This window comes from Peromyscus leucopus, chromosome 20 (genome assembly GCF_004664715.2).
Source record: "Peromyscus leucopus breed LL Stock chromosome 20, UCI_PerLeu_2.1, whole genome shotgun sequence".
Taxonomy (NCBI): domain Eukaryota; kingdom Metazoa; phylum Chordata; class Mammalia; order Rodentia; family Cricetidae; genus Peromyscus; species Peromyscus leucopus.
In genome coordinates this window covers 59214960-59240688 of record NC_051080.1, presented here as the reverse complement: position 1 = coordinate 59240688, position 25729 = coordinate 59214960, and the positions used below count along the sequence as shown (strand labels likewise).

Below are 25729 nucleotides of genomic sequence, written 5' to 3'. Positions count from 1 at the left end.
GCTTAGGCTTGTTCCTAATTAGCTCTTATAATTTAAATCAACCCATTTCTATTAATCTACATTTTGCTGTGTGTGTGTGTGTGTGTGTGTGTGTGTGTGTGTTTTTACCTTTCTTTTATTCTGTATGTCCGACTCCCTCCACGTCTCACTAGCATTTCTCGCACACCTCGATTAACGCCTCCTACTTCCTCTCTCTGCCCGGAAGTCCAACCTATACCTGTGCTTAGCTATTGGTTCTTTTGCTCTTTATTAAACCAACCACAGCAATATATCTTCACACAGTGTACAAATACCCCCACAACATTTTTCCTTTAATAATATTGAAAGTTCTTCATTTCATTTCACACTGTAATCCAGAATGTTTGTGAAAGGATGTACTTCATCAGGTTTTGGAAAAAAGATGTACCTAAATCATTCTAATCTGAAAATACAAGTATTTCTGTTTGTTTTTGATAAGGTCTCACTCTATTCCAGGCTAGTTGGTAACTTTGGTATTTTTCTCATTTATTTGTCAGAGTTTACATGTCAAAGTGATTAACATTTTCTTAGCCTCACATTAACTGTGAACCTTTGCCCTGAGTTTTGCATTTTCTTTATGGTGTCTCCTTCTTTTTTTTTTTTTTTTTTTTGTTTTGTTTTGTTTTGTTTTTCGAGACAGGGTTTCTCTGTGTAGCTTTGCGCCTTTCCTGGAGCTCACTTGGTAGCCCAGGCTGGCCTCGAACTCACAGAGATCCGCCTGCCTCTGCCTCCTGAGTGCTGGGATTAAAGGCGTGCGCCACCACCACCCGGCCAATGGTGTCTCCTTCTATATAGAAGTTTTAATGATTTTTATACTCACATTTAATAGTGTTTTATGCCCAGGATCATGCTCAGAATAGCTTCTTTAGCTTAAAATTAAGCAACTATACCCAACTCTATTATATATCATCCATTTTATTATCTTTTTTTCTTCGAATGTCTACATGAGTGGGGAGTGCTGAACTGTGTGGAGGCCTGTGTGCAGGTCAGAGGTTTACAGGTCAGGTTGTCTTCCTTGGTCTCTCTCCACCTTAGTTTCTTGAAGCTTTGGCTAGACTGGCTGGACATCAAGTCCCTGGGATCTGCCTGTCATTGCCCCTACCAGCATTGGGGTCATAGGCCCATGTCACTCCAACACTTTTATATTATCTATGCACTATTATATTAACAAATTTAACTTATTCAGAATCAAATAACATAACTCATATCTTCTCTCATTTGAAAAGTTGGATCAAAGCTGTCTTAATTATGATGGCTTTATAATGTGTGCTAATTAAACCATGGAAATAAATGATCTCTACTGCTTTTCAATAATGCTAGGCTGTGTTAAGGCATTTATTCTTCACACTAAAGCTCAGAGCAATTTTTGTCATCTTCTTTTAAGACTTTGATGTGCAGATCGAGGAAAATTGCTATCTTGACAATCGAGTCCCCCATTTACTCAACTTTTTTTTTATATCCCCCAATTTCTTCTGTCATTTTCATCAAATAAAAATAAAACAATATTTTTTCAAGTTTATAAACATATAGTAATTTAGCAAAATATATTATGACCTTAGTAATGCCTGAACTCTTTGGTTCAGTAATCTCATTTCATGGATACTATCCTAAAAGAATAGGCAGGGATGAGGCCCCAAATGCATGCAGAAAACTGGCTAAGGCACTGCATACATTCCTAGTCATCTACACAGACAGCAGTAATTACAGACAGTATTCACAGCGACCAGCACCAGATGGGGAGATAAGCATAGGCTTACCACAGGATGGTATTAGGATGAAGACAGATTAAAAACACAGTCTGAGTGTACAGAAGGACAGCAGCAAGAGAGGATAAAAAGGCTAGCATATACCCAAAGATGTACCAAGTAGCACAACAGAACACTCTGGAAAGAGTAACTAAAAGCATGAGAAAACAACTCACAAGAAAGAAAAAAGGAGAAAAAGGCTACTCTTTCAATACAGATCATGATTAAAAGCCAGCTGACTAAAGAGTAAAACGGTTTGATGTAAAACAATAACCATGAACGCACTAAAAATATTTCTGTGTATGTATACATACATAAGAAATTAAAAGGCTCAAACAAAAACAAACAAAAAACAAAACAAAATACAGACAAAAATGCTCTTTCTAAATGCAGCCAGCAGAGAAGCCACGGCTCTTCCAAATGCAGACCCCGAGACTGTGGAACACAAAGAGAACAGAATGAACATGACAAGCTAAGGGGGAATGTTTAAGAGGAAAGTCAAAGGGTTAATATTTTAAATATTATAAACTTCTAAAATATAGAAGTGTCAACTACATTGTGGCAATTTCTCTGGTTTATCTGTGGGCTTCCTGATCAAGAGACAGATGAAATTCAGTTAGTTTAGCTAACACTCTAAGGAGTAGGAGGTTAGAAAATGATTTATTATTTTTAAAGAAAAAAACCCTCTAGTCTGACCAAAAAACAAAAGCAAATAGGAATTCAAAATAATCAGAACAGGCTTCCTGTTTGCCTAGCTTCAGGATGTGCACCAGGCATGTGCATGGCGACATCCTGGTGATGGGTTGCCTAGGGCTGAGATCTGGAGGCGAGGTGAGGCCAGCATGGAAAAATCCCCACTGCGCTTTGACCAGCACTGACTCCAGTCCCCACCACAGCAAGAACACTATCATGGGGACCAAACAGGTAACTTCAGTTTCCAACGCATTACTTGGGTGGCTTGTGTTTACTCAAGATTATATTCACTTTCAGAGTGATCATTAACTGCCAAAGGAAATCCTCCCCAACTGTGTAATAAATTGCCCCACCCCATTCTGTCAGCACCTGGGTCACCTCAGGGGACTGTCTGATCACTCCCCTTCCCATAGGCCTGGGACTCATGAGTGTGCAAATTTCTGTCCTCTCTTAGCTCTTTGCGCTGCTCTGTGTAGCCTTAGGCCATTGCTATCTGCTCTGCTTCCTGTGGTTTTACTCATTTCCATGATTTTCTATTTTTCTCCTGCTTTAAAGAAGGTGATTTAGCCGGGCGTTGGTGGCGCACGCCTTTAATCCCAGCACTCGGGAGGCAGAGCCAGGCGGATCCCTTTGAGTTTGAGGCCAGCCTGGGCTACCAAGTGAGCTCCAGGAAAGGCACAAAGCTACACAGAGAAACCCTGTCTCGAAAAACCAAAAAAAAAAAAAAAAAAAAGGTGATTTAAGGGAATGAGAATATGGCTCAGTGGCAGAGTGCTTTCTCAACAAGAACAGGCTCTATGTTCAATTCCTAATCACGCACGCACGCACGCACGCACGCACGCAGAGTAAAGCAGCTTTAGGATAACTATCCACTTACCTGTCCGAGTTTCTATTTTTATAAAGGTTAACACTTTTATCCTACACCAGCTGGATACAGTAATAGCAATGGTTTTCTCCTTACCGTAATCTTACAACATGGGATGCTGGTTCGTTAGGTTGTATATGTCTAAGGAATCCATTTTGCTGTCTCTTCAAATGCTAGGTACTACGGTGGTGGCCAAACTGTTCGTATTTTTAGAATGGTAGAGGATACTTCCCTTACTTGGTCATTATCTTTTTTGCTAAATGTACACCAGAAATATGCCTTTAAAGGATGCCATTGAGCTTGAGTGACAGGAAGACGGTCATTACCCACATAGCTCTAAAATTATGTCAGACAAAGCCAATCCCTTTGCCCAGAGCACAATTTCTCTCCATGTCCCTTCTGCTCCGAGAATCTGTCAGGAATGAAGGCATTTGCTTGGGAATGGCCAAGCAGACGGGGGAGGGAAGGGGCAGTCACCAACATGTTCAAGGGCAGAAAATTTGGTCTTGTCCCATTTAACCAACTGCACAACCCAATAGCCAAAGAGAGGTTGAAGAAAAAGGATTATTACTCCAGATCCCGAGCCACGTGGTCTCACTTACCTCTAGTGTAGTTAATACAATCTTCTCAACTGAAGAAAAATAAGCCTCCCACAAGAACTGTGTCTGCTGTCTAAGTGCTAGGATTTTATCCTGATGAATAGACCTGATTGTAGAAGGAATCTGGAACAGAAGGGGAACACACAGTAATTATAACTGTACAAAAGAGATGTGCTCCATCAAAACAACTGAGTGGGTTACACTTTAATTCTTCAGAGCCTCCATTTTCCAGCAAAAGGCTTATTAAAAATCACCAACCACTAGGTAGAAATGCTCCCCCCCCCCCAAGAAACAGGAGAACAAACAGGGGGTCTGGAGAAGTAGCCTGAAAGGCATTCAAAGGCATGGACATTATGCACTGGCTTAGTCCTAAGATTCCATAGTAGCCAGTCAGTTACAAAGGGGACTCCCAGAGTCACAAGTTCTGCCTCCTCCTCAAGTCCAGAAAATCTTTGGCCCTGAAACAGTCAAATTTTTCTAAGAAGCAGATATAGGCCTGGGGGAAAGAAAAGAAAAAGTTTTCTAAGAAGTGTCACTCCAGGAACCGTAAAGTATCTATAAATGTGTATTTCTAGAGCTGGTTCATGAGCCTCCCCATTCAATACAAACAGATTTAGCCATGTCTACACAGCCATCCTCTAGCCATTTTTTGAACTTTTATACAGCCGAGAGTGCTCTCCTCTTGGCTCCGGCTCTTACCCCAATCTCACTGGATCTCCCAGACACTGTGTGTTTCTTCACAGGGTGTTCAATACCAATTTAGGTAATTCTGAAGGAAGGCCTTTCTTGCTGTTCATATTGCTACATATGTTGTGGCTAAGAGAATAGTCCTTATGCTAGCTATTCAAGAAGTAAGAGCCTAATTGAACATGGCCACCTGACGCTATCATCAGGATATTGCTATTTTTAATAGCATCATAGCTTGATATTACAGTACAGGTGTTAATGGAAACAATGTGACATTCTGGTTCTACCACTTACTAGATATGCTTCCTTGGATGAGTTAGTTGCTCACTTCAATTATTCATTTATAATATGATGTGGTGGTTAGAATAAAGATTATGTATTACAATGGTTTATTATTGCTATTACTCTTGTTGGCACAGGGGAGTTGCTGTTTCAAGCTGGACCAACTGATACTATGCAAAGCTTGGCCAGTTGTTTACTGTCTGCCTGTTAATCTGCCCTGATAGTTCCTTTATTTTTTTCCCCTGGTAGTTCTAAGATGCACTCCTTGGATTTCCGGTTAAGTTTCCTAGGCTTGCTCCCTCATTTCAACTACAGTTCAAGGTCTATTCCATTTATGTAATCTGTACTCTTAGGAGATTCTTTGTGATTATCAGCTGCCCTGTTGTGCTCACCTTTCTGCATGCTTGCCTCCCTACTGTATGATGAATCAGGCAGATATGGGAACCTGGGCTAGATGAGGAATGCTCCGCCAACCACATTAATAGGAATGTTACCCCAAGTATAGGACTATACTGTATCTGAGTTCGCCTTAGAGAAGAAGGAGATGATAGTACACTGTTAAGACTCAAGACTGTCCCTAGAAGAAGCAATGAAAGTTCCCCACAGTAAGACGGAAGGAAAAGCTGACTTGCTCTTTCAATAGACCAAACTAGGTTCTAAATCTATGCTTTGAAGGGACCATAATACTGCAAGAAATATGATGGCAGCAGGTAAAGTTGAAACACTGGCAGGCTCAAGGTCAAGTGGAAATAAAATATCCTTAGAGGAGATAAACCATTCATGACATAGATCCTTTATAAGTCAAGAAAATTTATTTTTATTTACTCACTGAGAAAATGACCTAGATTGCCAAGGGAGAAATTGGAAAAAACTTATCCTCAATTTTCATAAGCATGCCCTTTTAAATGTCAATGGCATTTTCCAAGTCATACAGGTTGGCATGGCTGTTTTTGTCATGGCCATGAGAACTAATCCATTAGGAAAATGCCAAAAGCTATCACTGCTACATTTCTTCCAGAAACGTCCAGTCCAGGGTGCTTCTGCAGGGAGCAAGGACGTGTCACAGACTCAGCCACTAGCATGGCCTCTTCTCTTCCGTGGCTGCTTCATGTCTTCAGTACCTGTAGAGCTGTGTGTTCCACCACCTCTTGTCTGGGACTGAAGTGTCTCCCAGCGCTCTGCCAAGTGCTCTGGAGGACAATTCCAAGTGATTGGCAGGATGGGGTTCCAAGTTCTAATGGCATTTGGCTATCCGTTATTAATCTGCTTGTCCTCAGAGACAGGTATGGGAAAGTGATAAATTAATTCCAATTTGGACGGAATGGTCTGGAAGTTGTAGAGCTCAATGAAGTCCTAATAAAAGGTTATGTATGGTAACAAAACTAATAGGGTCTACCAAAATAGATAGAGGAAAGCCACGGCATGCTTCTCAGTGACAGGATGACAAGGACATATGCAAACAAAAACACCAGAGCTGTTCTAAAACAGGAAATGAAAAATTGTAACATAACAAAACCCATTTCCCAGAGCACACATTTGGGCTCTGTGCCAACTCTTTAAAACCACTGTTAACATCAGCACAGTCACTGTTCAATATGGAGGCAGCTGTGTAAAAACAGACTGCAGATGAGGAGGAAAAATACTAGAAAATGTGGGCACAGGGGTGTGAAAAATACAATCTTTAGAGTCAAGTAAAAAAGTGACTTCAAAAAGTAAATATCCATCAACATTGGTGAAGAGATAGACACTGGACAACCACACTTAAGTGTCGTGAAAAGCTTTCCACCCCTCAAGACAAGCTCCAACTTGTTCACAGCAAGTGAACATGCCTTGGTACATGAATGGAGAACACGACTGATGTGTGTCATATCCAAATACATGCTTTAAAATGAGCATGTATTATTAAAACAGCATAAAAGGAAGGAGAAAGGCAGTGTTGGAAAGCACCACATACCTCACTTTGAGTGAGTGACTCAGACATCTACTATCCCTACATGGTGAGGGCCTTTTCTCACTCTGTCTTGGAGGATGTCCCTATTGAATTATACCAGGAATAGTTACTACAAATATTAGCTTTTCATAAGATGCCCAAACCCCTTTTTCAGTGAGCACCTATGAAATTATGTTTTGTTTAGAATAGAATGGCCTAACTCTGATGTACAGGTTCATCATTTTCAGAGTATACATTCCTCCAGGTTTGTGCTGAGGTTCCGAAAGCGCCAAAATCACAGACCTGAGAACCACATGAAAGGAATGTTCTAGAGCTGTCATGGCCTAGGCTTGAATAGTCCCACAGTGTTCTCCATTAGAGGATGCATTATCTGTGACTTTCAGAAGATGACTGTATTCTCTCACCAGTCCATTAGCAGACCAGCCAGGAGCACAGAAGAAAAATCAAAAGCACAGCTAGAAACTCTATTTTATGGCTATCAATTAGTTTTGTTTTTAAAGCAGGAACATTAGAGATAATATTTCTACAAAAACATGTGGAGGTTTGAAGATAAAGTGTCTAATGCCATGAAAGACAAACATTAACTGAGTTATGAGAGTGTGCAGAAGCTTACTGGGAACCTCACACAGGACTGCAGGGGGCTTGGATATCCTCACAGAATCTTGTTGCCCTTGCATTTCTCTGTGCAGGTTGAGTTCCCTTCCCTGGAGCAACTGTAACTTTTATTAGGGACCCTTCTTTTAAATATTCACCCGAGTGCCAGCCCTCCTGGAGGAACTCAGGGCGGGGCACTGCAGTAGTGGTAACCCTGGACATTGTAACCAACTGTAGACCTTGTGTGTGTGTGTCCTGGAGTTAACCAGAAATGGATACAGGAATGGAGGCATGGGATCTGAGCGGGTGTCAAGTCTAACACTGCTGGTGCTGAAGCTGAAGGGACTCGTCCACCTCTCCTCACTCAGCGAAGTTCATGCATTTTATCAGCAACAGCTACTTCCCAGAATATATTCTGTGGACTTGGACAGATTTTTGTGTTGGAAAGTGAACAATATCATATTAAACGACTTCATATTCACCGTGACACAGGCAATTTTCTCCTGATAAAATTTCTTTTTATGGAGCTGACCTTTTGGATTCATCTTCTTTGAAAGTTTGGATGGGGGCAGCAATAATCGGCCGCTCTGCCGAAGGCCACAGCCCCTTCCTTACCTGTAATAACAATCTCTCATCGCCGATGATGGCAGCTTGGTTCCAATTAATCACTTCGGAGAATGGCAACTCCCATCCATTGCTGAGCATTACAGGGACACAGGCAGCCTGAGCGAAGGAAGGATTTCGTGAGTGTGAGGACAGCGACAGCACGAACCGTTCCAATCAGGAAAAGAATCAGTACAAATTCAATTACTGGCATTGCTTATGTGACATGGGTCCTGGGCTGCTCAGGCCAGAAAGGAAGTAAGTGGTTCGGAATTACCAAATCACACGGGATGGTAAGCATCCAGACCAGACTTGAAGGTTTTCAAATCTTGCCTTAGCATGATAATATACCTCTTCTATTCTAGCACATAAGGTTTGGCTGACCTTACCTCCATGGAGATGACTGGCCTTGCTGCAGGAGTTTTATTGATGCAACAAAAGCTTTTACCAATGGAATCTGAGCATAAAACCAGCCTTGAATATAACAGTTTTTGTCAATGTAAGTGCTACACATTCACTTCCGCCACGGTTCACCCCAATGTCATCTAACTCAAAACTCTGTTCCCTCCAGCGTGGAGCATTGCAAACTACAGCCATACCAGACTCTAGTCTGCACTGGGACCGAAAAACCAGGGCACATCAATAAGCTAAAGACAAAATGGAGCTTCCAAGGAAGTCTTTAACCAAACCAGAGAGCCATTTGCTTCATGAAACACCTATGAAGCTGCAAGAATGCTAGCATGCTTCTCAAAGCACACAAAGCACCCGTAGAATGCCCTGCCGCGGAAGGCCACTCTTCAGCCTGAAGATCCGGCAGGACTCACAGTTAGCATGGCAGGGTGAAGACACTATGCAACCCTCAGATACACAGATTCAGACAAAATGCAAATTACTGGGAGGACAGGAAGGAAGGATGAGAGAAGTAGTGAGCATCTGTCGCCCTGCCATCCAAGAAGGCTGGCTGCAACAGCAGCAGAAGGCATTTCTGCAGGAGGACTGAACGACAGAGAGACGCCCTCCCACACAGGCTTCTGAGATTCCTCCTGAGAGCTTTGGAACATCAGGGCAAGGAGGTCCCATTACTCTTAAGAGTTTAGAAGAATTCATCGAGGACCAAGATGAGGACCTAACCCACAATTTCATTTTGGGGGGAAAATAACAACAATACCCCACTGTCAGTGCTCCTGAGATTGGCTTGCAGGAAAAGAGGGGAGTCTTCTCTCCTAACTGAGGAGCTAGACTGGCAATCAGATCTGTCCATCTACCCTCTGTCTGCAAATGTGTCCCTGGTGAATCCAGTTCCCGGGTGGTGAGACCATTTGATTGTCTCATGTGGGAATGCTTCCCAAGTCTGATTCTTCAAACTGGTTCAGATTTTCTTGGGAATTTTTTTTTTTTTTTTTTTAAGGTCCTCAGCAAAAGCCATAGCTCCTTTTTGACTACTCTAGGAGAGTAAGAAAGCTGAAACCAGCTTGGCTTCACTCCTCAACCCAATGCTGGGAAGTTTCATGGTCTCTTACCTGCAAAGCCTCCAGGAATCTGAAGGACCCAAGCCTGCGACCACGAGGAACCAGACAGAAAGTGGCATTGTGCAGCATTTCCCGATAATCATATCTGAAACAACAAGAGGCGTGGTCAGCAAGTGGAAATCCAAGAGGGAAACTGGATGGCTGAGGGTCATAGGGTGCATCCATTTTTTTCCTGCATATCTGATCCTAGGGAAGGGCTCTCACTTTTCCATTTGGCGGTGGAGAGCTTGTTGCATGGAGAGTACAAATAGGATAATCGTATTGTATAAAGCAAACAGTCTTTTGCAAACAGTTTACAAAAGGACAGGTCTAATGGTCCTCATAACGACTTGTCTTGCCTAGCCTCTGTCCCCCAAGATGAGATGGGGAGGGGCAAGGTCTCATTATGTAACCCTGGCTGGCCTAGAACTTGCTCTGCAGAGCAGGATGGCCTCAAACTTACAGAGATTCACCCACTTCTGCCTCTGGGATTAAAGGTGTGCACCATGCAGCTCCCTGCCCCCCTGTGAAACGGTTTGCTCCCATAGGCAGGAGAAGCATCCCTGATGCATCTGCTTCTCCCTTAATGCCATGCCACTCAGCAACACTAAATGTTCTTGTTCTCTATTCCCCACACCATGCTATTAAAAGATACTTTGGAAACCTCCATCCTAAGCGCAAGCCAACATTTGTTTTCTCTTCAAACTGGAGTTTCTACATTTAACCAAGAACATTCGGTGACTCCTGACAAATAGTGCTATGGTGTAAGAATGGTTGCTTTGACTTTTGACAGAAAGATGGGGGCGTGGGGGAGGGGGTAGAAGAAAGCTAATATGCAGAGTGAGAAAGATTGATAACAAAGAAAGAAAAACAGTAGGGAGGCATTGGAAACTGGGATAGAGAATGGATGGTTATTCTTGTTACTCAAATGCCATTTAATAGTATTATACTGTTTTGTTTTTATTTGTTTGCTTGTGTTTTTGGAGGAGGGAGCACTCCAGACAAATTATAATACCATGAGTGTCACCCATCTCTTATTGTTAGTGAAATTTAGGACCACCAAAAAGCACTTAATTGTTTGAGGCTCCCACTTTATAGGTGTTTAACACCAAACACGTTCCTAAACCTGCAGCTTCAACTTCATGAGGAGTTTAAGAAAACTTGGGGAGCTAGAGATGCCTCGTGCCCTGTAAAGGCTCTGAATCCTCCAGCCAAGATGAAAACGTTCTCATTTTTCAAGCACTTCCAATGCTGAGCAGACAGGTGTGACGCTGACAGCAGCATATGTCACCAGCATTTTCTAACTCTAATAGTCTAATTTAACCATAGCCTGAAGGCGCTGGATTCTTCCCTCTTCTTTTTTTGGGATATTGATATATACATTCATATTTTTAAAGTCCACATCTATTTTTATATTCTCATATAAACTAGGCATATGGGAGTAAGCCAATTTTCAATTATAAACCCGTCATTAAGAAGAGACATCATGCAAAGGACCATTTGCTTAAACAAGCATGTACAACTAATTTGCACAAGAAAAGGTCACTGTGAATAGATTAAGATTATCTCCATTGAGAGCAAAATAAAAAGCCCTTGCTGCATTAATTAAGCTGCAAAATAGACTTCAAAGTGGAAAGGATTTTTAAGAAGGATCAAATTTAGCTAAATAAAAATATTAAATTTTGATGGTAATGACGTCTCTCTTTCCACCAAACACAGAAAAATAATTGACAAATATCTTCAAACTCAAATGTTGATAATGTCTGAATTCTACCTAATAGGTAGAGAAGGGGGAAAGAATATACAGACTCAAATTTATGTGTGAAACTTAAACCAATTTTTTTTTAATATAGAAAGGTCGAATACACTTCAGACTACTGCAAGGTTTAACAGATACCCAGAATAGAAACCCCCGAGGGACCAGCACACAGTCCTACATCCTCATCATTAAACTGCTAAAAATGTAAAATCTTATTAGTGTCCCGGATTGTAACAAGTTTCAAAGTTTCCGCTTGCAAAATTTACTTTAGAGAAGGTGTGGAAGGAAAAGAAGGGCAGAAAACTCCTGGGGAAAAGTCAAGTGACAGGTTACACTGACTTTTAAGTGGCTGCACGGAAGCATTAGTTGCTGATGTAGCAAAGGAAGCCACATGCCTGAAGCTGGAAGCCATTCATATATTGAGATGTGCAAAACACCCTTGAGCCAGTTAGCACCTGCTATGAGACCATGAACTTAGCACAGGAGCTTTCGGGGTATCAGTTTTGTCATCAGAATTAGGAGGTGTGGCCTTGTTGGAGGATGTGTGTCACAGGGGGTGGGCTTTGAGGTTTCAAAAGTCTCATACCAGGCCCAGTCCTCTCCCTTCCCCATGCCCGATGGCTCCAATGCTTTGCTTGCCTTCTGCTGTGTTCATCAGCAGGACGGTGATGGGCTAACCCTATGAAACTGTAGGCAAGCCCCCAGTTAAATGCTTACTTTTGTAAGTTGCCTTGGTTATGGTGTCTCCCCATGGCAATAGAAAAGTAACTGAGATGAATCTTTTCCATTCCAACTTTTAAGCATGCTCAGCCCTTTTGGATTTTATGGTTAATGAGTTCATGAAATACTGAGGAGCTTCAGTTGAAGAGATAACAATACCCTTTAACTGGTGTAAACCAGCTACTGGTTTCAATTGAGGTGCTTCCTATTTCGGTATCCTTTCCTCCATCTCCTGTGATACTCTTTTACTTAACTCAACCATTCATTTACTTGTCTGTCCTTCTAAGAAACACTTCCACCATATTGTCGCTTTCAGACAGACACTATTCAGAAGTGGTTTATCTACCCAAGAATGATCTAACAACAGATAAGATGTAAAATCTCCAAAAGGCATTCACGTTGCCAAAGAAAACTATAGCCATCACTCCAGCATGACACATAGGAACCCCCCCTTCTCCCCGCCACCCCAAACAAACATTTTACTAGTAAAAATTAAAAAAAAAAGTTTGATTCAGCTTTCTTGAAATAGTGCCAAAGGCATAAACAAAAGAGAGAAATACCCATTTGAGAAAATCTGCCCAGCCTTAGATAACCGGCTTCTATTCCATGACCTGCTCCATTATACCTGTTTCCACCTCTGCCTACGAGAACTGAGAACTAAACCCGAGGAGACACACCCACACCCAACTCCTGCCAGGAAGGGAAAAGACAACCCGTCGAAGCAGAGTAAACATTTTCAAATCATACATCCTATAAGGAACTTTTGTCTAGAATATGTAAAGAACCCTTCTGACTCAACCAAAAGAGAATCCAATGTAAACATGGGCTAAGAATTTGAACTTAAGATATTTCCCCCAAAGAAAATGGATAAGGTGCCAAGAAGAGCACAGGAGGATACCAAACATCATTAGTCATTGGAGAAGTGGAAATCAAAACACAACGAGGCACCACTTGCTACCTGCTAGGTATTATTGAAGAAGACGGATGAGAACAAGCACTGACGAGGTATGGAAAACAAGAACCCTCCCATGGCACTGGTAAGAAAGTGAAATGGTGAGGCTGCTTTGGGGACAATTTGGCAGCTCCTTCTCAAACTAAAAATGGACTTTCATATGACCCAGCACTTGTACTTGGGCATTTATCCCAGAGAAATGAAGGCTTACTTTTACATGGAAAAACCGACCACAAATGTGGACAGCAGTTTTAACTGTAATAGCCCTACAGTGGAAAGTGCAGAGATGCCCTTCAAAGCATGAAAGAGACAACAGACTGTGGTATAGACATAGCCTAGCACACTTCTCGAAAAATGAATCAAATAAAATGAAATGGGACAAACGACTCCTGTATACAAGAACCCCAAGGACGTTAATGCTGAGCCCAAAGCCATTCTCTGAAATGTACACTCATTGCTCCGTTTTCATAACACTTGGGACAGCACGTAGTTACAGGGCTGGAGAACTGAGTAGTGTTATCTATCGTTAGTTAGAGGTGGGGGAGACAGGCAGGTAGGCTTGAGAGGTCAAGTGGGGGGACACTCTTCTAAAGTAGACCAGTTCTCCTGCTTAAGTCGGGAAATGTGCAGCATGCTATCATCGCACATACCATAAAGACAAACACACTAATCTAAATGAGTTGGGAAGGAGATGTGATAACTGTTCTCTAAGAATTTCCACCTTTAATTGATACACCTTTTTGCCAACAGGCATTACAGCCCACTCCAGAGGAAATGACGCAGGAGGTGGAAGAGTTTTCTTAAGTGGTTACAAAGAAATGTGCGATAAAAAGGACATGACCTTGGATTTAACCTGGAAGCCAGTACCACTCAATAGCTATGATAATTTTCTTCCTAAAGTTGTCCTGAACAATATATGGGATATACCCCATTTAAGATGAGCTACGGAATAACGCACATTTGAAGTTTTTTGTCACCACACAGAATGCATTGTTTCTAGTAGTGAGTCAGTGTCACTGGCAAGAGGAGGGGCAGAGTGGTGCCTACCATGCCACCAACTGTTCTCCTAGCCACTGGTATCACCTGCCTTATCTGGGAACTGCGGAAATCTCAAGATCACCCAGGCCCACTCAATCAAGAACTCTGGGGAAAGAGTCCTGGATTCTACGTGAATTTGTTGGAATGCACAGTACATTTTGAGCAGCACAGGCCTGGTAGTTAAGAACTTAGTAATCAAGAGCTCAGGGGTCAACCGCCAAACCTGGGGTTCACATTCCAAGCTTGCTATATGCAAACAGGGTGATCTTAGGAAATGGTAATTTGCCTAGGCTCAGTTTCCTTGTTCATCCAAAGGGGATGACACTTCTAACCATGCTGATCAAACGATACATTTTAACTAAGGCACAGCACCTTATAAACAGTTCTGGAAATGATACCTATAATCACCACAGCTGAAGGGAGACGGTAGATAATAGGAAACATAGGCAGTTGTAAACGAGGAAATCTGGGTTGAAGAATTTGGAGTTTGGATCTCCTGTGTGACCCCCATGCAAATCTCTTAGCTTCTGCGAGTCTCAAAGCTGTGAAGCGCAAATGAAATTATGTACATGCAGTCTAATCAGGAAAGCAGTATGCAATTGCAAGTTATTATGGCAAATTATATCAGAAGGGATGGAATAAACATTTTTTTAAAAACTACCAACAATAAAAAAATAAAAATAAAAACAGATTTGCAGAGACAGCCAAGAGACAAATGTGAAGCAGATCCTTTAAAAAAAAAAAAGAAAAAAGAAAAAGAAACCAGAAGCGGTACATCTCAACACAGCAGCGGCATGTAGTTTAAAGGCATTTTTCTCATCAGAAGCTGTACAAGGAAGGATGCTACTGCTGCAGCTTGCAGTGTGCCTGGGGTTTCCACAGATCCACTGTCACAAGCGCATTAACCAAACGATCCGGCTATTTTGCTAGCCACAGAGGACAGGGAAGAAGCCAGCCATGGGTCTCTAACCTCCAGACTCACATAGTTCCAGTCTGCCCGAGGTGGTAGCTGGTTTCCACTATTTATTTATGAACTGGGCGAACATCTCCAGCTGGTCTGCTCCTGCCAGCCCCCATCCTTATATGTAATTACTCTTCCTCTGTTTACACCCAGGTTTGAGTCACATCTCTTATGAAAAGAATCAGAAGGAAAATGCTTGGGATGGTTGAAGTTCCACAGAGGGCCCCGGGGATGAGGAAAATGAAATGCAGATCCATGCAGCAACATCTCTGTTCGTGTGTGTGTGTGTGTGTGTGTGTGTGTGTGTGTGTGTGTGTGTGTGTGTGTGTGTGTGTGTTCTCTTCCATCCACTCAGCAAAAGTCAGGAGGATGCCTCTCCTCTCACAGGTTAGGCACCACTTAAGAAGCTCCTGTGAAAAGACCGAAATTATCAGATAATTATAAGTCACTGGGAGTGGGGAGATGTTCAAATGGAGGCATGAGCTGGTTTATGAAGAGAAGACAAGGCATGGCCACAGGTGGCATTAGTGAGGAAAGGGAGCACAGAGATCATGCCGATTTTTAGAACTTCTAGCTAAGTACTGATGGGGGAGCAAGAACTAGCAGGTACAGGGAGGGGATGGGCATTTTGAGGCTAGAGGTAGTCCACCAGGAAGATGGGGTCCCAAGGTGAGGGAGAACATACAATTTGGAGTAGGTCAGAAAGGGTTAAAGAGGCTGCTAGCTCAGGACAGGCCTGATAAGATGCCCTTGCTTGCTCCCTCCTGGAACTCAGACATTATTCCATGAGGGTGAGACTGAGTCACTGAGGAGCTCAAGAATGACATGATCCCCAAAGTACCCCGAGGTCCACACTGCTCAGTCTCACAGGCAGAGCTGAAAAAACTGTAAATGGAGGGTCAGTGCTAGGACGACGGCACCAGTCTCCCGACTCTAGGGCCCTGATTCTAAAGCCAGTTTCTCTTCATTACACAATGCTGCTTCTGGTCAGCCCGCATGACACACGGCGTCTGATGACATACGATTCTTATGAAGACAATTAGTAAGCTGTTCAGCTCACCTCTGGACCACTTGACAAGCAGCTGCCACTTACTGGGCCTTTACTCCCCAAAACTTTACCCCAGCTTACTATTAGGGGTGCCATACATGACAGGCCTCTGTTTTCTAAGCTTGTTGCTTCTTCCTCTTCCAAAGTCCAGATTTAATGCTTAAAATTTCAATTACTCTTGAGGGGGAAAAAATTAAAGGTCAGGACATGGGACAATATGAAATTGATCCCTGGCACACATGAGAAACATTTAGTAGGAGTAAGGAAATGAGTCCAGCTGGCCACTGTGCTAAGTTCTCTTAAAAACACATGCCATGGAAAAGTACATATGGCAGAGGAAAGTATGGGTTCCAGTGGTTCTACAGCATTCACTGGGTTTGTGGAATCTTTGTCGGACATGTCCTTACAGGTCTTGTGCACATAACTGAGCTGCTTTACATACATGTCAATCAGTTACCCAAAGACCTAGAACTGCACACTGAGTGTGACTGATCAGCGTAGCGATAGCCTTGGGGGGAATCAGCAACACAACACCCTTGCAGTAGCAGCTGCTACTTAAAGGTGGTGCCGCTCCCTGCCCCAAACATTCAACAGGCAACCAACCAGTCATGGCAAGAATTAGGTATTCCTCCCTTTGCCATCTCTGGTGTGAGACCGCCAATTCTAGGCTGTCCATTGCAGACAGGGATGCTTGTATAAAACCAAGGACAGGCACTTACATTCATCTTTTCATACTTCCTGGCTTCTAGACAAGGCGGTTTTCTTTCTATGCCAATTTAAAATCTATTCAATACAGGAACAGGAAGGGGGGGTGACATTCTATGGGCCAAGGCCCCTGTGAGAGGCACTAACTCTCATAAGTATCATCATACGATTGTCATGGACATAGGTTTGATACACAGGCAGATACGGTGACACCTGCCTTTTACCACAGAAGAAAGAGAGGACGGGGATGGTTGGCATCAAATACGCTCTTGAACACACTGGGTCATCATCCCTATGGTTTCTACTCTTGCCCACAGCATCACCACTGACAATTCAGAACTGTAAAGTGGTAATCGTTATTCACATACATTAATGGACACAGCATACATTGAGCATATCGTGTACTTCCAAAAGGGGTAGAATACCATCCTGATGGTACAAGCCTTTAACCCTAGCACTTGGGAAGCAGAGGCAGGCAGATCTACTATGGCTAGCTCCACAACAGTGAGGACTACAGAGAAACCTTGTCTCAAAAAACCATCCTGGTTCCTGCTAGTCAAACAGCAGTTCAATGGCTAATATATAAACCCATGAATAAATACAATGACTGTTAGCGACAACAACTAGACTACTACTAATCCCACTGATTAAACCTTTCCTGTGAGCAGGGTATCACAGTCTATACGCTCCCTTGTATTTTATCGTTATAACCGCCATGAGGAGTAGGTGCAAATGCTGTCCCCCTTTTACAAGTGATGATGCAGAAAGACTTTGTGGAGTTTGTGTAAGGAAAGCAGTGTTTGCAGTGTGTTCTACACTCAAAAGTCTCTCAGAGCTTTTCCTAGAAAGAGGAAGAAACACAGAGGTAGCAAAGGTGAAGACAGGATTTGTAATACACTGCGCCCTGTGACATTAATCCGTGCGGAGCTCTCGGGAGGACACAGGTCTTGCCGCGCCCGCTTTTATACCCTCCGAGCCAGATTTCAAAACTATTTTGAGAGGAATGCAGTCCTAAGGCATGTGAATCAAAATTCAAAATTCTGTGGCTAGAAATGAAGTGTTTCAGACAGGACTAAATAAAGAGTTACCTGGGTACAGAGGGAAGAGGAGACACTGGCAATAAAAACACCCGCTGTAACAATGGCCTTGATGGATAAATGGTCCAGATAGAGATATATAGCAGGCCACTCAGCAAAGGAGAGGGCCAAGGTCATTATCTTACCATTAGCTTTTCCCTAGGTGTCATGCCACAGGAGATGGCCAAGGGGAACAGGGCCAGAAACATGGAATGAAGGCTAGGAAGATCTGGACAAGACAGGCAGCACAGAGCATATATTCTAAGGACAGCTTCACCCTGGTTGACAAGAGTGAAAATGATGGGGATCTGGAAGTGAACACTTCAGGCTTCCCTGTCTTTCTGCCTAACTTCCACTCGTGATGTCCAGAGTCAGTCTCTGAGACCACCCATGTCCTGGAGCCTGTCTTGACTCTATTGCTCACTCTACTAAGTTGATCATTTTAACCCCTTCCTTCCCTCAGGCTTCAAGAGTCAGGGCTTAGGTCTTACTATTTCTTGGTCCATAACCTACCTACGTATGGCTAGCATTCACCAGCTTACACTGTGTTGTATAGGGGACTATGAAAGAAAGGTGAACATGAAGTGATGTAAGTCTTCATTATGACAAGCTCAACTTTAGTCAATAAGCATATATCCAACTCTTGATCACACCAAGCCTGCCCAAGGTGATGTTGCAATTTCAATGGGACTCAGAACAAAACAAAACAGAAATCAATCTTTTATTCTTGGTTTCCCTTTTGTACATTTAAAACCCCATTTTCTCTGTCTTTATTTCTAAAGGTCTGGCAACTTGTTAAAAAGTTATCTTCTCCTTGAACAGTGATGAGAATTGGAAATTTGTGCTTCACCAGGCCTGATAAATAGCATTATGTGAAGATCACGTCAAATGTATGCACAGCGGTGCTCTCGCTGAACACTCTCCTGCCCTTCCTCCATGCCTGAGCTGAGGAGAACAATTGCAGACCCTCCTGATGGCTTCTCCAATGACAAACATGGACTCGGTCCAAAAGCAAAGGCTTCCCACCCACAAAAGGATCGGACTCACTCTAATGTTCTAAGTACTTCTCTTTTTGATTTAAGAAAAAGACCTCTTTTCCTCCCTGGCTATCCCTGTCTGCCCTTAGGTGAGGCAAATGGTTGGAATTCCTGATAGGCTTTTCTCATAGCCAGGGAAGGCATGGATGGAGACAGAGACTGTCTGAGACACCACACTCTCGGTCAGTGCTTAAACCTCTGTCTGATCCCTGCACTTAAGTGATTACAAAGCCTTGAGACAAGGCCCTGGTTTTGATAACCACACTTTCCCATCTTCTCTTCCACTATCACCAAAACTGGGTTTTAATTTTTGACTTAGACAGGAACAACTCAGTCCTTGGCCTTTGACACTGACTGTGCAAACAAGACCTTGGAATGACATCTATTAATATGCTAAGTGCTACAGAAATCTAGGGCACTCAAATGTAAGATGTAAGTTTCATCAAAGAAGATGTCAATAGAAAGTGTGCCTTTCCCCCTTTGGTATGAGGATGTATAGACATGCAAATACAGGGGTGTGGCCAAGTGACATAAAACATTTATGCCATGGTGAAAAAAAATGAATGTTATATATTGATGACATACTGGACCACCGTTGTATGATAGCTGACTTCTTAGGGATTGGGAAGGTCGTGAAGTCTAGATTCTACCATTTCTTTAGGCAGAAACACAATATTACTTTGGGGGAGACAGTCTATGGAGATGAGTCACCTCTCCTTCCTCCAGCTGGCTATACTTTACACAGTCCTCTGGAGAAGCTGCTAAAGAGATGTCTCATTCTGAAACAGGGCTGTGGAATAAAGAAAATAGATGCATCTGACTGGAGAGAGGTAGAGCAGATGATCCCGAGGATGCCTTTGTGCCCTGGCATTGTTGGATGTTAAGGTTTGAACAGGCTCATGTGTTTAAAAAAACTGGTCACATGTTACCCTGACCTTGTCCTGCCTCTCACTACTTTCTGTTTACCACCATCTGAGCAGATTCCCATGCCCCAAATGCTCCCACTTCCCCATAAACCCAGATCAATAGGGCAAAGGATTGTAGACTGGAATCTCTGGTACTGCTAAATATCAGAATTAAGCTAAAATAAAGAATTCCTTCTTGGGGTCCTAGAGAGATGGCTCAGTGGCTGAAAGCAATCCACATGAGGGCTTACAACTGCCTGTAAATTCAGTTCCAGGGGATCAGACACCCTATTCAGACCCCCATATGCTCCTGCACACATGGTCCATGTACCTACAGCCACACACACACACAGACACACAGACACACACACACACACACACACACACACACACACACACACACAGCAAATAGTATTTAAATAGAGCATATTCTTTTAAAAGCTCCTTCTTTGAAATTCTCTTCTTGGGTATTTTTGTGGCAGCTATGAGAAAGTAACCAATGTATTACAAATGAGTACTGAGCAGCTCCTGCACGCCAGGTAGGCTTCCGAGCCCCAGGGAAGCGAAGATGCACAGCGGTCTAGGACTGCCTACTAGCAGAATCTGTGCTTCTGCAGAAAGCAGAGTGTGCTCCCATCCTTCGCTCCCGTGCTTCTCCGGTGCTATTCCTCCTCCTTCCCAGGGAGAAGGCGCTCAGCAACAGAAGCACATTCAAGTTCCCGTTGGCTTTAAAACAGACCAAGCCCAATGTTTAGCCCCTTAAAATCTGCTTTCTATCAAATGACTGAAGAACCCTGTTAAATGTCATGCTCTGGGTAAAATGATCCCAATGGCTCCTCCAGCTGCTTAGAACAATATTCACACCCCTGGGATATGGGGATGCATTAAAATAGCCTCTACCCACAGCTTCAACATCCCCCTTTCTCGCTTCCCATCGATAGCCACAGAGTTCTCAGTTTCTCAGTACAGCACACTTGCTCTCATTCTTATACTTGCTGTTCCTTAGACCTGAATATTCTTCTTCCAGATGTTTTCTAGGATGCCCATCAGTGTGCATACTCCTCAGAGAGGTGCTCCTAGACTGGCCTGTGGGCAGGCCTTCCCACTGCCTTGGTGTGGCTCTGTCCTGACACTGAAGGCTGCCTGAATTCAAGCATATTCTTTGGAGGGCTCACTGTTCTTTCCCACCCAAACATAGCACATACTGTGTAACAGCAGGAACACACCTTTTCTTGTTCACTACTATTACCCCAGTCCTGAGTATATGTCTGGCCTAGAGTAATCTTTTATGATGTCTTTGTTGATCAAATGTCAGAGCATTGCACCCTCATCTCATTCTTCAGGGTCTGTAATGCTTATGAGGTTGCAAAGCATCCAACTGCTACTGTTGGTGTTCACAAGAAAAAGTCACGTATGTTTCCAAACAGACCTTGAAAAGTCCCCTTTCATCTTTGTTCTATGAAATGCTAGTCTTACTTCTCCAGTTAATGTTAAGATTTGTCAATGTCTCTAAATGCCATCTGCTTTAAAAGCAAGAGCCATTACAAATGTCTTCAGGAACAACCTAAAAAACTTTAGAAGCATACTTTAACATGTATGTGTAGAGTGATGTTGTAAAGCCTGCAGGGACGAATATTCACAATAAAGTTTCTCCTTTGGAATTGGTCCCTTACTCAGCTTAAGAAAGCCACATTGACTCAAGTCTATTCTTGTTTAGAAAACTGAGAGTCATTTTGACTTTGCCTATCTAACAAGGTGTCCTGGGGACCTCGCAAGACAGAGAATCAGAAAACACTGAGCAAACTGAAGTACCTGCGAGGATCAGAAAGGATGAGGTGAAACCTTCTTGGAGCAGCTATTGTTCTGAGTCACAAGCAGAAGATGTCAAATGCATTATGCGCCTCTGTGCTTTAGAAGTATCGATCATCTTTTAAAAGCATCCAGAACAGTGAATTTGTTACCAAGGCCAATGGTGATGAAATGCAGGCACTGTAAAGCTAAACTGCTGGCTGTGGTCCCTGGTTTTCCATTGTATTCAATTTCAGCCATTAGCCAATTGGTCTGTTTTCAGGGTGTGAATCTGCACTGGAGATGGTTCGGAGCTCTTAGCTATGGGACCCTCCAAGAGGGAGCACTTCTGTCACATGGAACATCCTTTTGCTCCGTTCCATTAAAGCGTCAAGGCTTTTAAATAAACCGCCAAGTAGAACTTGGCATCAAAACACAAAGTGAGTAACTTCCTTCATAGAGAAGATGATGCCTCAGCTGTGTGTCCGATACATAGCTGTGGAGAGTTGATTGCAAAAGTGATTTCGTCCTCTTCCTATGTACACACCTACACAAACTGTTTCAGGATTAATTCTAAGCAAAATTTAGGTATGATCTTTTTGGAAAGTTATTAGCCCAGCAGCCGCCAATCAACCATACCCCTCTCCACAAGTGTTGGGTTTGGAATTATAAAAGTTTTGGAGGTGTGAAAACATAATTGGAAAACTTTTTTTCCCCCTGCTTAAAGGGCTAATTGATTTCACAGGTGTTTAATTATCATTTGCTGTGAGATAATACCTTGTAGTGCCATAAAAAATGGATTTAATTTTCGAGTGCTTGCAAAACCATTGCCAAAGCCAAGTTAGAGCTGAAGCTAGATAATTATTCTATAAATCAAACACACTGCCTCCTTTCTTTGAAAATTTTAATACTTGGGGATAATGATATCTGACAACCTTGAAACTAACATGAAAAAGATTTGCCTGCCAAGTGCCAAAAAGGCAACCACTGGAGCATTTCAGGCAGTCTGGTTCATTACCAGTGACTCAGATGGCCTTAGGACCCTGGCCGCAGGCTTCCAAAATCTGCCAACAGCAAGAATGTTGGTGTATGTCCAAGCATAGGTAGTTTCCACTGAGATCAAATGACCATGCATCCAGCAAGGCCTATGAAACTGTAGAAATAAAACCTAAATAACTCTTACTCCCACCCTCCCTCAAAATAAAAAAAGAAAGAAAGAAATGTGGGAAGGAGGGAGGAAAGGAAAAGAAGAAAAGGAGGGAAAGAGAGAGGGAGGAAAGGAGAGAAGAAACAGAAAGGAGGAAGGGAGGAGAAGGGGAAAGGGAATGTAAAGTATGGAAACAGCTGAGAAAACACTAAGAAAGTCAGACTATGGAAAGTGTAAGTTTTCAACGTAATCAATGAAGACTTTCCTATCTGATGTTTGGGGCATGGTATTTATGTTTCCTGTAACAACAAAGCAGGGAAATCATGAAATCACAAGTTGAACCGACTGGAAGGCACCACAAAGAAGTTATTTAGTCTAAACACCCCAGATGAAAACCAGGGAAGCCAGAAGAGGCAGAACCACCTGCCCAAGATACCACGAGAGCAGAACTGAGAGGAAAAGACTGACTCCAAGTGAGCAGAGAAAGACGGCCTGACAATAGATCTGGACTCACATTCTCACCTCCGATCTAAAAATAAAAGAAGGGCATCCCCCTGGGGTAGGGGGAGGGGTTGGCATTCTAAAAGAACAGTGGCTGTTCTTTAACGAAGCCCAATTTCCCCAGAAGTGCCCAAGCTGCCTTAAATAACTCCCTGGGGGAGCCTGGCTGGTGCCATGTTTCAGGTTTTTTTCCCCTCCTCCAACTTTTATTCAGAAGCTGCTGAAGTCATAACACATTCCATTACATGAAATGTGCTTAAATGATCTAAGAAATCTGGGCGGCTGGCTGGGCACACACACATACTGTCAGCACTATTTAATTTATTTCATGCCTGTGTACACAGCATACCCACACCCTAGCTACTGCACAGTATGGATTACCAGACAGTTTAAGGCTGTTTCAATACCCCTTGTTAAATTGATATTTAAAGGTAAAATGCAGGATGATCGGTGCCATTCTCTGGACACTATGTGTGGGTCCTTGTAGAAACAGTAGGGGCCAAGGGCATGTAGGCAGACAGGACAGATTAAAATGTGGTATCTGTCATAGCCTGAAAGGGAAGCAGCCATAAAGGCTGGCATGGAATTCCCACAGAAACTCCTGCAACTAATCAAAATGTTGCTACTAATGACAATGAGCATCTATTGACAATCTATGACATACTCTGCCCTCTGCAAAGCACTTTATGTTCACTTGGCCAACTGCCGTAGCAAACCACTAGAAGGTGAGCAGTAGTATGTACCGTACCACCTTTCCTTGATACAGGAAGGTATGCATGTATCACATTATGTATCCCAGCCTGAACTTGAACTTCTCCCTCAGTCTCTTGAGTGTTGGGATTGCAGGCTTTACAAAGCCCAGCCTTTCCTCCAGTTTATGGAAAAAGAAACAGAGGCATACAACTAATTTGTCTAAATTCACTTTAAAAACTGACAGGAAATACAAACTGAGACAGTTTCTTCCGGGGTCCAAGGAGCAAATTCCAATGCCACTGCTTTCCTGCCCTGCTGCATCTAGAGGGTGTCTTGGGCCAGCTAAGTGAGCTGTAGTTTGAAGGATCCCACAAGGACTACAATGGAATCTATTAGACTCAAGTATGTTTTTCCAACCAGAGATATGCCTGGCATTGGTCAGAGCTTTTATGTGGGTGCTGAATCAGACATGAGACCCTTCCTGGGGCCAACCTCTGCCTAGGGTATTCTTCCCAATTCCTGAGAACACAGAACAGGGGCAAACCAAAAGCATGTTCAGTTCTACCTCTGGAAGGCAGAAACTTTAATGTCTTTTCCTAAGACTTTATGTGATTTTTACTTTCCCAACTTGCCATGGGGCCTTGACACCAAGACCTACAATCTGCCTTTAGTTCTTCCACAGGCTGTCTTCTACTATGTCCCTCTGTGTGTGTGGGTCCTCTAGGTCATGAGGACAGGCTAGGTAAGAGACACCAAATAAAATGTAAGACACAAAGACATTTCATACATTCATTTGTGCATCCATCCATTCGTCCACCTACCCACCCATCAGTAATTCTTACTGGAATCTCAAGTACCAGGCATTCTATCATCAGGAGCACCGCAACAAACCCATTTACTTTAGAGAATTCACTGTCTTGTTTGGGAAGCACACAATAAAATCAACAGCTACAGTGAATCATAAATGGCTCTGTGCGGACACATGGAAAAGAAGTCTGATCCTCTTGGAAGGTAGGGATTAAGTCGAGACCTACAGGACAGTGCCGAGAAAAACTGGAGCTGGAGATTCAGTGCTGACAGTGGCCAAGAAGGCCATTAAAAGCTTTAAAATACATTGTGGGAAGCAAAACGCACAGGCTGCAGCTATTCGCCTTAAGAAACCAAAGACATCTTGCTGTGAGCTAGAGTTAAATCTGTGGGATGTTATGCAAAACAAAGGTCGGGGCTTCCTTCTGCTGGGAAATGAGTGTGATTAAGGCCTGGAGGTCTAGGCAGGTAAGCACTTTCCCTTAACTAGTTGATTTTGTTAGACACTTGCAGGTGCCCCTGGAGCCCTAGCTGAGGGGCAGCTGGCACGAACCCATGTTACAGACAGGAAAGCCAGGCAGAGGCAGGAACGCACCTTCACAATCTGATTGGAGTCAATGAAGAATGCTGAGGACTGTTAGCATTCACTGCCCTTGCTCTTCTCCACCACCACCCCCGCCCCCAGGACCTGCCAACTCACCTATTTCAGCCCTTATTCATGAACCCTGATTCCTGTTGCTGCAAAATCCTGCAGGCTCTGCAGAGATGGTGCCTCGTCCCTAAATAATCATATTTTCACAGTAATTAAAAGGCAAATTCCCCAACTCCCTAAATGCACGAGCAGCATGAATGCCTGCATTTTGCCCTAACACTTTACATCTCTAGGGTGAGGAAAAACCATGCTATGAAATAATGGTAATGACTTAATTGCAGGAAGAATCAGCTGTGGTCGTGGTCTGGGAAAAAAAGGGAAGCCAGTCTCAGCCAGGATGTCCCACTGGGGAACAGAACTGTTGGTCGGAAGAGCCCAGGGATCTCCCTTCTGCC

General features: G+C 43.1%; 1 protein-coding gene across 1 annotated transcript in view; it reads right to left on the bottom strand.

Annotated features, from left to right (window-relative positions):
* The window catches only part of Ext1 (exostosin glycosyltransferase 1), a 279826-nt gene that overhangs the window by 30028 nt on the left and 224069 nt on the right, over window positions 1-25729 (bottom strand). The window contains exons 2-4 of the mRNA XM_028871930.2: window positions 9558-9651; window positions 8050-8157; window positions 3924-4043 (exon numbers count right to left, since the gene is read on the bottom strand). Of these exons, the coding sequence (XP_028727763.1) occupies window positions 3924-4043; window positions 8050-8157; window positions 9558-9651 (322 nt within the window). The remainder of the gene's footprint in view (window positions 1-3923; window positions 4044-8049; window positions 8158-9557; window positions 9652-25729) is intronic.